Source organism: Triticum aestivum, chromosome 5B (genome assembly GCF_018294505.1).
Source record: "Triticum aestivum cultivar Chinese Spring chromosome 5B, IWGSC CS RefSeq v2.1, whole genome shotgun sequence".
In the NCBI taxonomy this organism is placed as follows: Eukaryota; Viridiplantae; Streptophyta; class Magnoliopsida; order Poales; family Poaceae; genus Triticum; species Triticum aestivum.
The window spans coordinates 686503683-686518587 of record NC_057807.1 but is presented as its reverse complement, the minus strand read 5'-3'; the positions used below and the strand labels follow the sequence as shown (position 1 = coordinate 686518587).

Here is a 14905-nt window from a genome sequence, read left to right as displayed (position 1 = left end):
GCGGGGGCCCCTTTCTCCTCGTTTCGGTGGTGGTAGGTGCGGGGCCCAGTGGCATAGACGTGCTCTCTCCTATCTCTTGTCGGCGGAGTGCTGCGGTGCGGCGGTGGTTGGGAGCATGCTCGGCGCACGGTGAAAGCCTTGGTCCATTTCGTCGGACACGGGGGTGGCAATGGCAATGTGTTGCACTGTTCCCCTCTTCTGGGTGTTTCCGAGGAAGCCCAGGAGTAATTGGTCGTCTCCGTGTAGTCCTTAGTTACTCCTGTATTTTTGTTCGGCAACATATTCGTGTCGCTACTGATGTATGTTGTCCGTTCTTTTCTAAGTTATGCATTCTTTGAGGGCTTCCTCACCATCATGTATCGTTCTGCCATGTACTTGTGGTTTGTGCTTTATATATAAAGCGGGGCAGAAGCATGTTTCGAGACTTAGGAACTATATATATAGCACAAGAATATTGAAGAAATATGATGTAAAATTGTCTGACATGATAAAATTGCAAGGTGGTAGCACGTCAACACAATGAACTATGAAGTACGCAGATCCAGGAGGAAGTGTTTCACAACTCCAAGAGAAAAAGCTAAATAAGGTCGATTTGATAGCTGTAGCTGCCTCCTAAGGGCTAGATAAAAGAGAACTAAAACACATTGTTCAAGGTTCCAACTATATTCTGTATAGCACTGAAGAGAATATCGACCCGTTGATTTTCATGCATATGGGCTGCAAAAATGTTCAAATCATGCAAGCAAAACAATGGCAATAGCGTAATAGAAACATCACATGATGACCTCCTTACCTAACAAAGCATCTTCACAAATGTGACTGAATAATCACATCTCAACTGTTGTTTGACATTGCACGACCAATGGTAATTCCTACGAGAAGAATGAGTCAATAAACCAACGAAAAATGTGAGCAAGGCAACAACTGATGTGAGATGGAGACCAATGAAGCCACTGTGGTGGGCATTCAAGGAATGATATGCCATACAAGATTAAAATGATTCAGCAAGACACTGTAGATCATCTACCTTAGAACAACGGATGTGACATTCATTAATTCACTTGACCAGGAAACAATTTAGAATTAGTTTGTTGTGAGCTTGTTCATTAATACAGAGCATACATTTATATTTAAGTTTTGCCTGTCTGATACATCAAGGGAATGCCAGAAGGGATAGCTTTTTTTCCCACTCTCTGTAACAAAGAATGCTGAACAGAGAACTAAAAACAAAGCTACCACCCTGAATCCCATCATAACAGCTTAAACCAAAGGATAAACGAGTCTTGCAATGACTCGCTAATTCGTTGCTAGTATATTATGCAACGCAAATGAATATTGGTCACTTTGGTCTCATTAACCAGTTCACGAAAACAGCTATACTCTTCCTAAGAAATCAATGAGGCCGCACTGACTAAACCTAAAAGCCTAAACACACTGTTTAGATCCGAGAGTATCACAGACAGAACATCAAGAAGTTGATTTCTCCCCAATACGAAAAGACTAATATGGTAGGATTCAGGTCTGGATGAAGACTAACCATGTGAAATACATCCAAGTAAGAACGAAAGGACTTCATACTCACTGTTTTAGTTGTAAAGGGGTTATCTTCCACTCACACATGAATAAATTGTTGGTAAATTTGCATTGTTTAAATAGCGAGCTCTGTCAAATAGCGTTCGTCCTTCAAATCAGCTATAGCATGGCTATAGCCGGCTATTTCATAACTTTACCGGACAATTGTAGATGAAGACCGTTTCGCGGCAGCCTGCTCAAACAGCTATAACAGGACTATAGCCGGCTATTTAAAACTTATCGTAAATTGGTGTAGAAGTGATAATAATATTACATGAATAAGTGAACTATATAATAAGCAAAAGAAGCCAGGAGGATGTGAGAATTAATAATTTGTAGGTAGGGACGGAGCATGAATAGTTCATTATTTAATCTATTTTCATCCGCAATGAACTAAGGTTCATATGCTTGAAAATTGAAGCATATACAAGACAGACAAGATTAAAGTGAAGTGTGTAACTTTGGACACAATGGTATTACCTGGAGCATAGAAACTTGTGTAAGGAAGTATTCTGCAATAGTGCCCTTTCTTTCGCACCTCCTCGATCCGCATGGACTTGAGATGGATCATGTAAAGGCTAGGGTGCACATAAATGAAGATCACCCCAGCATCTTCAGAAAAGCCAATTGCCTCCACGAAACAATCAGGCGTTGCTGCCCCCATTTCTGGCCCAAGAAAATTCTCGAGATTAATGACCCTTTGGTGTGTCCATGCTACCAGGCCGTCAATGCTCGCCATCAGTGACCATAGATGGAGATTGAGTCCTTCGACTCCGGCCAAACCAAGCAGTCCATCCTCTGTTGGCATGATGAGAATCCGCCTACCGTAGCTACGAAGAGCGTCGTATGGGAGCACCTTGGTTAGACCCAATCTATGGTTATCCAAATCAAACTCAAGGATGATACAGTCATCCAACAAGCAGTAGATTGTGTTTCCAACAAAAGGCATCGGTTACACATTGTCAACAAATGAAAATTGTTTACCGATCGAGGTGATCTCGCTCCAGACACCAGCCTCCGACGAGTAGGTGCAGGCAGAGGCGACGGAATCAATCGGGTCACTGAACACCGACACCACGAGGAACGGGCAGGAACGGCAGTCGCCACGGTCAGCGTGACCAGCCGCACAAAGAATCGCGGCGTTGCACAACCACAGATCGGCCGCGGGCAGGGGTAGGTGGCGTTGGTCGCCGGTCACGAGGTCCCAGACGAGGAACGCCCTGGTGCAGCGGTTTTGCAGGAGAGCGTGACCGTGGCGGCAGTCGTGGGCCCACCAGTCGCCGTGGGACATCTTGGCAGCGGTGGAGGCCACGAAGCCGCTCGAGGTGGGAATGAAGAGGGGAGACCGCGTGTGGTTGTTGAAGAAGCCGAGCATGGGAGGCGTCCCGCCGTGGAACTCGCGGAAGCGGCGGAGGAATCGGGCGTCGTGGACGAGGCTGCGCCAGTGCTTGGAGACTAAGGAGGCGCGGAAGAGGTGGATGGGCTCCGGCGGGAGGCGGAGGAGGATCTCCACGAGCATGTCGTCCAGGAAAAACGAAAGCGGAGGCGGCGAATCGGCATGGCTGCGGTCGCCGGCGAGCTCGTCCATGGGATTTGGGATTTGATTTCGTATCACGGCACGGGAGGGTCTTTGTTTGACCTACTTTATATGCAATAAAAAAACACGGTTTCAATTATTCAAGAGAATTGCCAACAAGTATGTTCGGAAGGAAGGAAAGGTAGCAGCGCCTAGGTCTCCTCTTGGCGACTAGGAGGGCGATTAGGGTTTCATGATGGTTTCCCTGATTCTCACGTACGTCTTTGGCCATTGTCTTGGGTTTCCAGACTGGTGTCAACTCAATCTTTTGCCGTCGGAGTCCGCCCGCGTGTGTTTCCCGTGGTGTCCTTATAGGTGTGAGGGCGGTGGCGCTCGTCCAGATCACTGTGACATATAGGGAGGAGACAAGTAAACCAACACTGTCGGTCGGATACTCGGATGGATCATAGTCGTGGGCTAGCAATTGATTCGTGATGCAGATGCGGATATGTTCCTGAAGCTATGATGCTAGCAGTCTTCAGGATGGCTCCAACACTCCAAATTCAGCTGAAAGCCAGAAACATTGTTTTATATATTTGGTAAAAGAATAACCCATCACAATTCTGGAATCCCCAAATCACAGAACAGTGTAACTTCCTCATATGATTTTAATTAGCAGAAAAAAATGGCATCGCTGCTACCTCGCTACCACACTATCAGAACAACATATATCTAGAAATCAAGAAAAGGCAGACGTCGTGTAGCATCACTAAAGGCACAAATGCACAAACAAAAGTCAATCAGAATTGAACGTGCTCTTCTCATCAACAAGATCTCACATGATGACATACATTATACTGAGCAAGTCACGGTTGGATAACATCTATTGAAATCACTAGAGATAACAAAACATGATTAATTTGTCATGTTTTGCAAGTTGATGTGACATTTGACAGTTCAAGTTTGTTTCAGGCAAGAGATTGAGGGCCCTGCATTTTTTTTTGTGAAAGGGGATGACCCCCGGCCTCTGCATTTGAACGATGCATGCAGCCATTTTACTATTTATTCACAAACCTTACAAAGTAATATATCAGTAAGTCTGAATCCACCATCTTCGCAACATTTGTCGCTACTCCTTTCCATTTAATGAAGGGGTGCCTATAGTTCGAGCTGAATACCAAACATACCTCGCACCAAAGCCTAACATCTAAAGCCGGAGACCCCAACCAAGCTACATTATCAGGTCTGGGGCACACACTGGTCTGGCGCACTCTCAGAAGCCCCCGCCGTCGTCATCCACCGATCCATCTTCAGAGCAGGTACTGACACATCGATTGCTAGGCCTGCTGTCGACGCCACCACAACGCCAGACAACGCCGACTCCCTATGCATAAGTTGTGCTTCATGACAACAAAGAACATGACCGAGGTACTTTACCGAAAAAGGGTTTCCCCCGCTTTATATTATAAAGCAAACATCACCAAGTACATCCGAGATACCGAACAACGCACACACCGCACACACCCATGGCAAGATACAAAGGTGCCAGGCACCGGCACACCACCCCACCGACTACCAATAGAGAGGTGAACCGGACCAAAACGAAGCCAGGCCTCCAAAGCGGTGCCTCCAAGAAGGATACGATCATGGATAGCCGCCACCGCCCGATCAGCGAAGATCAGCTTTTCACCTGGAGCAAGATGACAAGAGTGTGAACGCCGCGACGGAGCCTTCAGGAAGGGTACGGCGGCAACGGCCACCGCCACCGTCGGCCAGTCAAAGGATTGGACAAGTGGTGTACCCCGGCACTCACACCCCACCGATGAACCTCGAATCCGTCAACCGCCCGCAACCACACCACCCACGTGGCCATGTTTGCCTGTCCGCACCTGAGACGCACGCTCCGCCCACGAACGTCGTGCCTCCCGCCGCTAGATCCGCCGCCCTGCAACTAGACAACCCCGAGACCTACACAAAGGCCCCAGCTTTGGACCAACCGATGGCCCTCGACCGACGGAACCACCCGTAGACGCTCCGCTGGTAAACCTGCGCCAACCTGTCCGCAACCGAGGAAAGGGGGAGAAAGGGGAGCGGACGAATCCGGACCGGCAAACCGTGTCGGCGACAGGTGACGCGACCGCATCGAGGCCACCCATACCTCCAACCAAGCTCCCCGCCGAACACGGGGAAAGGGGGAGAAGGAGGAGCGGACGCATCCGGACCGGCAAGCCGTGCCGGCAACAGGTGACGCGACCGCATCGAGGCCACCCATACCTCCAACCAAGCTCCCCGCCGAACACGGGGAAAGGGGGAGAAAGAGGAGCAGACGCATCCGGACTGGCAAGCCGTGCCGGCGACAGGTGGCGCGACCGCATCGAGGCCACCAATCCCTCCTACCAAACTCCCCCACGAGCACCCCCATGTCGCCCCACCATGGTAGCTGACACACATCTCCGCGAGGCCATCGGCAACCGCGAGCCCGTCGACGAGGGATACCAAATCAACCCGCAGCTGCAGCCATGGAAGCTCACCGGAGATGCCTCCTCGCGCCGTCCACCTACGTCCGAGCGCCAGACCAGGAAGGTTCCGACGTGGACTCGACCAACACGCCCCGCCACCCACCTGTTGGGGAACGTTGCAGAAAATTAAATTTTTTCCTACGGTTGCACCAAGATCCATCTATGAGTTCATCTAAGCAACGAGTCAAGGGAGAGAGTTTGCATCTACATACCACTTGTAGATCGCGTGCGGAAGCTTGCAAGGTGATGATGTAGTCGTACTCGACGTGATCCAAATCACCGATGACCAGCGCCGAACGGACGGCACCTCCGCGTTCAACACACGTACGGGACGGGAGACGTCTCCTCCTTCTTGATCCAGCAAGGGGGAAGGAGAGGTTGATGAAGATCCAGCAGCACGACAGCGTGGTGGTGGATGCAGGGCGTCACAGCAGCAGGGCTTCGCCGAGACTACGAGGGAGAGACGTAACGGGGGGAGATGGAGGCGCCAGGGGCTGGTGTATGAAGTCCCTCCTCTCCCCCACTATATATAGGGGTGCCAAGAGGGGGGCGCCGGCCCTAGTAGATGAGATCTACTAGGGGGGCGGCGGCCTAGGGGAGGTTTCCCTCCCCCCCAAGGCACCTAGGGGTGCCTTCCACCACTAGGACTCCTCCTAGGGGGAAACCCTAGGCGCATGGGCCTATAGGGGCTGGTGCCCTTGGCCCATGAAGGCCAAGGCGCACCCCCTACAGGCCATGTGGCCCCCCGGGACAGGTGGCCCCACCCGGTGGACCCCCGGGACCCTTCCGGTGGTCCCGGTACAATACCGATAACCCCGAAACTTGTCCCGATGCCCGAAATAGCACTTCCTATATATAATTCTTTACCTCCGGACCATTCCGGAACTCCTTGTGACGTCCGGGATCTCATCCGGGACTCCGAACAACATTCGGGTTTCTGCATATACATATCTTCATAACCCTAGCGTCACCGAACCTTAAGTGTGTAGACCCTACGGGTTCGGGAGACATGCAGACATGACCGAGACGCTCTTAGTCAATAACCATCAGCGGGATCTGGATACCCATGATGGCTCCCACATGCTCCTCGATGTTGTCATCGGATGAACCACAATGTCGAGGATTCGATCAAACCCTGTATGCAATTCCCTTTGTCAATCGGTACGTTACTTGCCCGAGACTCGATCGTCGGTATCCCAATACCTTGTTCAGTCTTGTTACCGGCAAGTCACTTTACTCGTACCGTAATGCATGATCCCGTGTCCAACACCTTGGTCACATTGAGCTCAATATGATGATGCATTACCGAGTGGGCCCAGAGATACCTCTCCGTCATACGGAGTGATAAATCCCAGTCTCGATCCGTGTCAACCCAACAGCTACTTTCGGAGATACCTGTAATGCACCTTTATAATCACCCAGTTACGTTGTGACGTTTGATACACCCAAGGCACTCCTACGGTATCCGGGAGTTACACGATCTCATGGTCTAAGGAAGAGATATTCGACATTGGCAAAGCTCTAGCAAAACGAACTACACGATCTTTTATGCTATGCTTAGGATTGGGTCTTGTCCATCACATCATTCTCCTAATGATGTGATCCCGTTATCAACGACATCCAATGTCCATAGTCAGGAAACCATGACTATCTGTTGATCACAACGAGCTGGTCAACTAGAGGCTTACCAGGGACATATTGTGGTCTAAGTATTCACACGTGTATTACGATTTCCGGATAATACAGTTATAGCATGAATAAAAGACAATTATCATGAACAATGAAATATAATAATACTTTTATTATTGCCTCTAGGGCATATTTCCAACAGTCTCCCACTTGCACTAGAGTCACCAATCTAGTTACATTGTGATGAATCGAACACCCATAGAGATCTGGTGTTGATCATGTTTTGCACGCGAGAGAGGTTTAGTCAGCGGATCTGCGACATTCAGATCCGTGTGCACTTTGCAAATCTCTATGTCTCCATCTTGAACATTTTCACGGATGGAGTTGAAACGACGCTTGATGTGCCTGGTCTTCTTGTGAAACCTGGGCTCCTTTGCGAGGGCAATAGCTCCAGTGTTGTCACAGAAGAGTTTGATCGGCCCCGACGCATTGGGTATGACTCCTAGGTCGGTGATGAACTCCTTCACCCAAATCGCTTCATGTGCTGCCTCCGAGGCTGCCATGTACTCCGCTTCACACGTAGATCCCGCCACGACGCTCTGCTTGCAGCTGCACCAGCTTACTGCTCCACCATTCAACATATACACGTATCCGGTTTGTGACTTAGAGTCATCCAGATCTGAGTCAAAGCTAGCGTCGACGTAACCCTTTACGACGAGCTCTTCGTCTCCTCCATAAACGAGAAACATGTCCTTCGTCCTTTTCAGGTACTTCAGGATATTCTTGACCGCTGTCCAGTGTTCCTTGCCGGGATTACTTTGGTATCTTGCTACCAAACTTACGGCAAGGTTTACATCGGGTCTGGTACACAGCATGGCATACATAATAGATCCTATGGCTGAAGCATAGGGGATGACACTCATCTCTTCTTTATCTTTTGCCGTGGTCGGTGACTGAGCTGAGCTCAGTCTCACACCTTGTAACATAGGCAAGAACCCCTTCTTGGACTGATCCATTCTGAATCTCTTCAAAATCTTATCAAGGTATGTGCTTTGTGAAAGACCTATGAGGCGTCTCGATCTATCTCTATAGATCTTGATGCCTAATATATAAGCAGCTTCTCCAAGGTCCTTCATTGAAAAACACTTATTCAAGTAGGCCTTAATGCTGTCCAGAAATTCTATATCATTTCCCATCGAGAGTATGTCATCTACATATAATATGAGAAATGCTACAGAGCTCCCACTCACTTTCTTGTAAACGCAGGCTTCTCCATAAGTCTGCATAAACCCAAACGCTTTGATCATCTCATCAAAGTGAATGTTCCAACTCCGAGATGCTTGCACCAGTCCATAAATGGATCGCTGGAGCTTGCATACTTTGTTAGCGTTCCGAGGATCGACAAAACCTTCCGGCTGCATCATATACAGTTCTTCCTTAAGATGCCCGTTAAGGAATGCTGTTTTGACGTCCATCTGCCATATCTCATAATCATAGTATGCGGCAATTGCTAACATGATTCGGACGGACTTTAGCTTCGCTACGGGAGAGAATGTCTCGTCGTAGTCAATCCCTTGAACCTGTCGATAACCCTTAGCGACAAGTCAAGCTTTATAGATGGTAATATTACCATCCGCGTCCGTCTTCTTCTTAAAGATCCATTTGTTTTCTATCGCTCGCCGATCATCGGGCAAGTCTGTCAAAGTCCATACTTTGTTTTCATACATGGATTCTATCTCGGATTTCATGGCTTCAAGCCATTTGTTGGAATCCGGGCCCGCCATTGCTTCTTCATAGTTCGAAGGTTCATTGTTGTCTAACAACATGATTTCCAGGACAGGGTTGCCGTACCACTCTGGTGCGGAACGTGTCCTTGTGGACCTACGAAGTTCAGCAGTAACTTGATCCGAAGTACCTTGATCATCATCATTGTTTTCCTCTTCAGTTGGTGTGGGCATCACAGGAACGGTTTCCTGCACTGCGCCACTTTCCTGCTCAAGAGGTAGTACTTCATCGAGTTCTACTTTCCTCCCACTTACTTCTTTCGAGAGAAACTCTTTTTCCAGAAAGCATCCGTTCTTGGCTACAAAGATCTTGCCTTCGGATCTTAAGTAGAAGGTATACCCTACAGTTTCCTTAGGGTATCCTATGAATACGCATTTTTCCGACTTGGGTTCGAGCTTTTCAGGTTGAAGTTTCTTGACATAAGCATCGCATCCCCAAACTTTCAGAAACGACAGCTTAGGTTTCTTTCCAAACCATAATTCATACGGTGTCGTCTCAACGGATTTAGACGGTGCCCTATTTAAAGTGAATGTAGCTGTCTCTAGAGCGTATCCCCAAAATGATAGCGGTAAATCGGTAAGAGACATCATAGACCGCACCATATCCAATAGAGTGCGATTACGACGTTCGGACACACCGTTTCGCTGAGGTGTTCCAGGCGGCGTGAGCTGTGAAACGATTCCACATTTCTTTAAGTGTGTACCAAATTCGTGACTTAAGTATTCTCCTCCACGATCTGATCGTAAAAATTTTATCTTTCGGTCACGTTGATTCTCCACCTCATTCTGAAATTCCTTGAACTTTTCAAAGGTCTCAGACTTGTGTTTCATTAAGTAGACATACCCATATCTACTCAAGTCATCTGTGAGAGTGAGAACATAACGATATCCTCCGCGAGCCTCAACGCTCATTGGACCGCACACATCGGTATGTATGATTTCCAACAAGTTGGTTGCTCGCTCCATTGTTCCGGAGAACGGAGTCTTGGTCATTTTGCCCAAGAGGCATGGTTCGCACTTGTCAAACAATTCATAATCAAGAGACTCTAAAAGTCCATCGGCATGGAGCTTCTTCATGCGCTTGACACCAATGTGACCAAGGCGGCAGTGCCACAAGTATGTGGGACTATCGTTATCAACTTTAAATCTTTTGGCATCTACACTATGAACATGTGTAATATTACGCTTGAGATTCATTAAGAATAAACCATTGACCATCGAAGCATGACCATAAAACATATCTCTCATATAAATCGAACAACCATTATTCTCAGACTTAAATGAGTAGCCATCTCGTATTAAACGAGATCCTGATACAATGTTCATGCTCAAACTTGGCACTAAATAACAATTATTAAGGTTCAAAACTAATCCTGTAGGTAAATGTAGAGGCAGCGTGCCGACGGCGATCACATCGACTCTGGAACCATTCCCGATGCGCATCGTCACCTCGTCCTTTGCCAGTCTCCGTTTATTCCGCAGCTCCTGCTGTGAGTTACAAATATGAGCGACGGCACCGGTATCAAATACCCAGGAGTTACTACGATTACTGGTAAGGTACACATCAATCACATGTATATCAAATATACCTTTGGTGTTGCCGGCCTTCTTATCCGCTAAGTATTTGGGGCAGTTCCGCTTCCAGTGACCCTTCCCCTTGCAATAAAAGCACTCAGTCTCAGGCTTGGGTCCATTCTTTGACTTCTTCCCGGTAACTGGCTTACCAGGCGCGGCAACATCTTTGCCGTCCTTCTTAAAGTTCTTCTTACCCTTGCCCTTCTTGAACTTAGTGGTCTTATTGACCATCAACACTTGATGTTCTTTCTTGATTTCAGCCTCTGCTGACTTCAGCATCGAGAACACTTCAGGAATGGTCTTTTCCATCCCCTGCATGTTGTAGTTCATCACAAAGCTCTTGTAGCTTGGTGGGAGCGACTGGAGGATTCTGTCAATGACCGCCTCATCTGGGAGGTTAATGTTCAGCTGGGTCATACGGTTGTGCAACCCAGACATCTTCAGGATGTGCTCACTGACAGAACTGTTTTCCTCCATCTTACAACTGTAGAACTTGTCGGAGACATCATATCTCTCGACCCGAGCATGAGCTTGAAAAACTAGTTTCAGCTCTTCGAACATCTCATATGCTCCGTGGTGCTCAAAACGCTTTTGGAGCCCCGGTTCTAAGCTGTAAAGCATGCCGCACTGAATGAGGGAGTAATCATCAGCACGAGACTGCCAAGCATTCATAATGTCTTGGTTCTCTGGGACGGGAGCGTCACCTAGCGGTCCTTCTAGGACATATTGTTTCCTGGCAGCTATGAGGATGATCCTCAGGTTCCGGACCCAGTCCGTATAGTTGCTGCCATCATCTTTCAGCTTGGTTTTCTCTAGGAACGCGTTGAAGTTCATGTTGACATTAGCGTTGGCCATTGATCTACAAGACATATTTGCAAAGGTTTTAGACTAAGTTAATGATAATAAAGTTCTAATCAAATTATGAACTCCCACTTAGATTAGACATCCCTTTAGTCATCTAAGTGTTACACGATCCGAGTCGACTAGGCCGTGTCCGATCATCACGTGAGACGGACTAGTCATCGTCGGTGAACATTCTCATGTTGATCGTATCTTCCATACGACTCGTGTTCGACCTTTCGGTCTCCGTGTTCCGAGGCCATGTCTGCACATGCTAGGCTCGTCAAGTTAACCCTAAGTGTTTTCGCTGTGTAAAACTGTCTTACACCCGTTGTATGTGAACGTAAGAATCCATCACACCCGATCATCACGTGGTGCTTAGAAGCGACGAACTGTAGCAACGGTGCACAGTTAGGGGAGAACACTTCTTGAAATTTTATAAGGGATCATCTTATTTACTACCGTCGTCCTAAGTAAACAAGATGCATAATACATAATAAACATCATATGCAATTATATAGTTGTGACATGATATGGCCAATATCATATAGCTCCATTGATCTTCATCTTCGGGGCTCCATGATCATCTTGTCACCGGCTTGAAACCATGATCTCCATCATCATGATCTCCATCATCGTGTCTTCATGAAGTTGTCACGCCAACGACTACTTCTACTTCTATGACTAACGTTTAGCAATAAAGTAAAGTAGTTTACATGACGTTATTCAATGACACGCAGGTCATACAAAAAATAATGACAACTCCTATGGCTCCTGCCGGTTGTCATACTCATCGACATGCAAGTCGTGAATCCTATTACAAAGAACATGATCTCATACATCACAATTCATCATTCATCACAACTTCTGGCCATATCACATCACATGATCAATCGCTGCAAAAACAAGTTAGACGTCCTCTAATTGTTGTTGCATCTTTTACGTGGCTGCAATTGGGTTCTAGCAAGAACGTTTTCTTACCTACGAATTACCACAACGTGATTTTGTCAACTTCTATTTACCCTTCATAAGGGCCCTGTTCATCGATTCCGCTCCAACTAAGGTGGGAGAGACAGACACCCGCCAGCCACCTTATGCAACTAGTGCATGTCAGTCGGTGGAACCGGTCTCACGTAAGTGTACGTGTAAGGTTGGTCCGGGCCGCTTCATTCCACAATACCGTTGAGCAAGAAAAGACTAGTAGAGGCAAGTAAGATGACAAAATCCACGCCCACAACAAAATTGTGTTCTACTCGTGCAAAGAGAACTGCGCATAGACCTAGCTCATGATGCCACTGTTGGGGAACGTTGCAGAAAATTAAAATTTTTCCTACGGTTTCACCAAGATCCATCTATGAGTTCATCTAAGCAACGAGTCAAGGGAGAGAGTTTGCATCTACATACCACTTGTAGATCGCGTGCGGAAGCTTGCAAGGTGATGATGTAGTCGTACTCGACGTGATCCAAATCACCGATGACCAGCGCCGAACGGACGGCACCTCCGCGTTCAACACACGTACGGGACGGGAGACGTCTCCTCCTTCTTGATCCAGCAAGGGGGAAGGAGAGGTTGATGAAGATCCAGCAGCACGACGGCGTGGTGGTGGATGCAGGGCGTCACAGCAGCAGGGCTTCGCCGAGACTACGAGGGAGAGACGTAACGGGGGGAGATGGAGGCGCCAGGGGCTGGTGTATGAAGTCCCTCCTCTCCCCCACTATATATAGGGGTGCCAAGGGGGGGGCGCCGGCCCTAGTAGATGAGATCTACTAGGGGGGCGGCGGCCTAGGGGAGGTTTCCCTCCCCCCAAGGCACCTAGGGGTGCCTTCCACCACTAGGACTCCTCCTAGGGGGAAACCCTAGGCGCATAGGCCTATAGGGGCTGGTGCCCTTGGCCCATGAAGGCCAAGGTGCACCCCCTACAGCCCATGTGGCCCCCCGGGACAGGTGGCCCCACCCGGTGGACCCCCGGGACCCTTCCGATGGTCCCGGTACAATACCGATAACCCCGAAACTTGTCCCAATGCCCGAAATAGCACTTCCTATATATAATTCTTTACCTCCGGACCATTCCGGAACTCCTTGTGACGTCCAGGATCTCATCCGGGACTCCGAACAACATTCGGGTTTCTGCATATACATATCTTCATAACCCTAGCGTCACCGAACCTTAAGTGTGTAGACCCTACGGGTTCGGGAGACATGCAGACATGACCGAGACGCTCTCAGTCAATAACCATCAGCGGGATCTGGATACCTATGATGGCTCCCACATGCTCCTCGATGTTGTCATCGGATGAACCACGATGTCGAGGATTCGATCAAACCCTGTATGCAATTCCCTTTGTCAATCGGTACGTTACTTGCCCGAGACTCGATCGTCGGTATCCCAATACCTTGTTCAGTCTCGTTACCGGCAAGTCACTTTACTCGTACCGTAATGCATGATCCTGTGTCCAACACCTTGGTCACATTGAGCTCAATATGATGATGCATTACCGAGTGGGCCCAGAGATACCTCTCCGTCATACGGAGTGACAAATCCCAGTCTCGATCCGTGTCAACCCAACAGCTACTTTCGGAGATACCTGTAATGCACCTTTATAATCACCCAGTTACGTTGTGACGTTTGATACACCCAAGGCACTCCTACGGTATCCGGGAGTTACACGATCTCATGGTCTAAGGAAGAGATATTCGACATTGGCAAAGCTCTAGCAAAACGAACTACACGATCTTTTATGCTATGCTTAGGATTGGGTCTTGTCCATCACATCATTCTCCTAATGATGTGATCCCGTTATCAACGACATCCAATGTCCATAGTCAGGAAACCATGACTATCTGTTGATCACAACGAGCTGGTCAACTAGAGGCTTACCAGGGACATATTGTGGTCTAAGTATTCACACGTGTATTACGATTTCCGGATAATACAGTTATAGCATGAATAAAAGACAATTATCATGAACAATGAAATATAATAATACTTTTATTATTGCCTCTAGGGCATATTTCCAACACCACCACCACTACGCCGCCACCCCCACCAGCCCGAAGCCAGGGAAGGGGCGGCCACCCGCAGATCCTTGTCGCTCGCGACCCGCACCACCGCAGCACCAAGCCAGGAGCCGGCCCAGGCCACCGGAGCCCGCCACCGATGCCCTGCCTCGTCGCAACCGCTGCCATGCCAGATCCGCCCGCCGCCATGACTGCCCGCACCAGCCGCTCGTCGCCCCCACCGCTCCATGCACCGGCGTGTCCTCCGACGCCCAGCCCCTCGCGCCACCGTCATGCGCCGCTCCATCACCACGCTGCCGCGCCGCAGCGCCGCCTCGCCCAGGGACAGCGAGGCACCCCGAACCAGTCGCGTCGGCCCGCGCCAAGGCCGCTAGGAGAGGGAACGAGGAGGCCTCGCTGCCGCCGCCGTCGGCCCGGCTTCGCCCGGCCGCGCCCTCTGACGGCGGCGAGG

At 48.9% G+C, this 14905-nt stretch overlaps 1 protein-coding gene across 1 annotated transcript; it reads right to left on the bottom strand.

Annotated features, from left to right (window-relative positions):
* Window positions 1-470: 470 nt before the first annotated feature.
* Window positions 471-3132, bottom strand: LOC123117669 (uncharacterized). Its single transcript, XM_044538381.1, has 2 exons — window positions 2053-3132; window positions 471-872 (listed from the first exon to the last, which is right to left on the bottom strand). Exon 1 carries the CDS (start codon window positions 3089-3091, stop codon window positions 2525-2527), a length of 567 nt encoding a protein of 188 aa, XP_044394316.1. The 5' UTR covers window positions 3092-3132; the 3' UTR covers window positions 471-872; window positions 2053-2524.
* Window positions 3133-14905: the final 11773 nt, after the last annotated feature.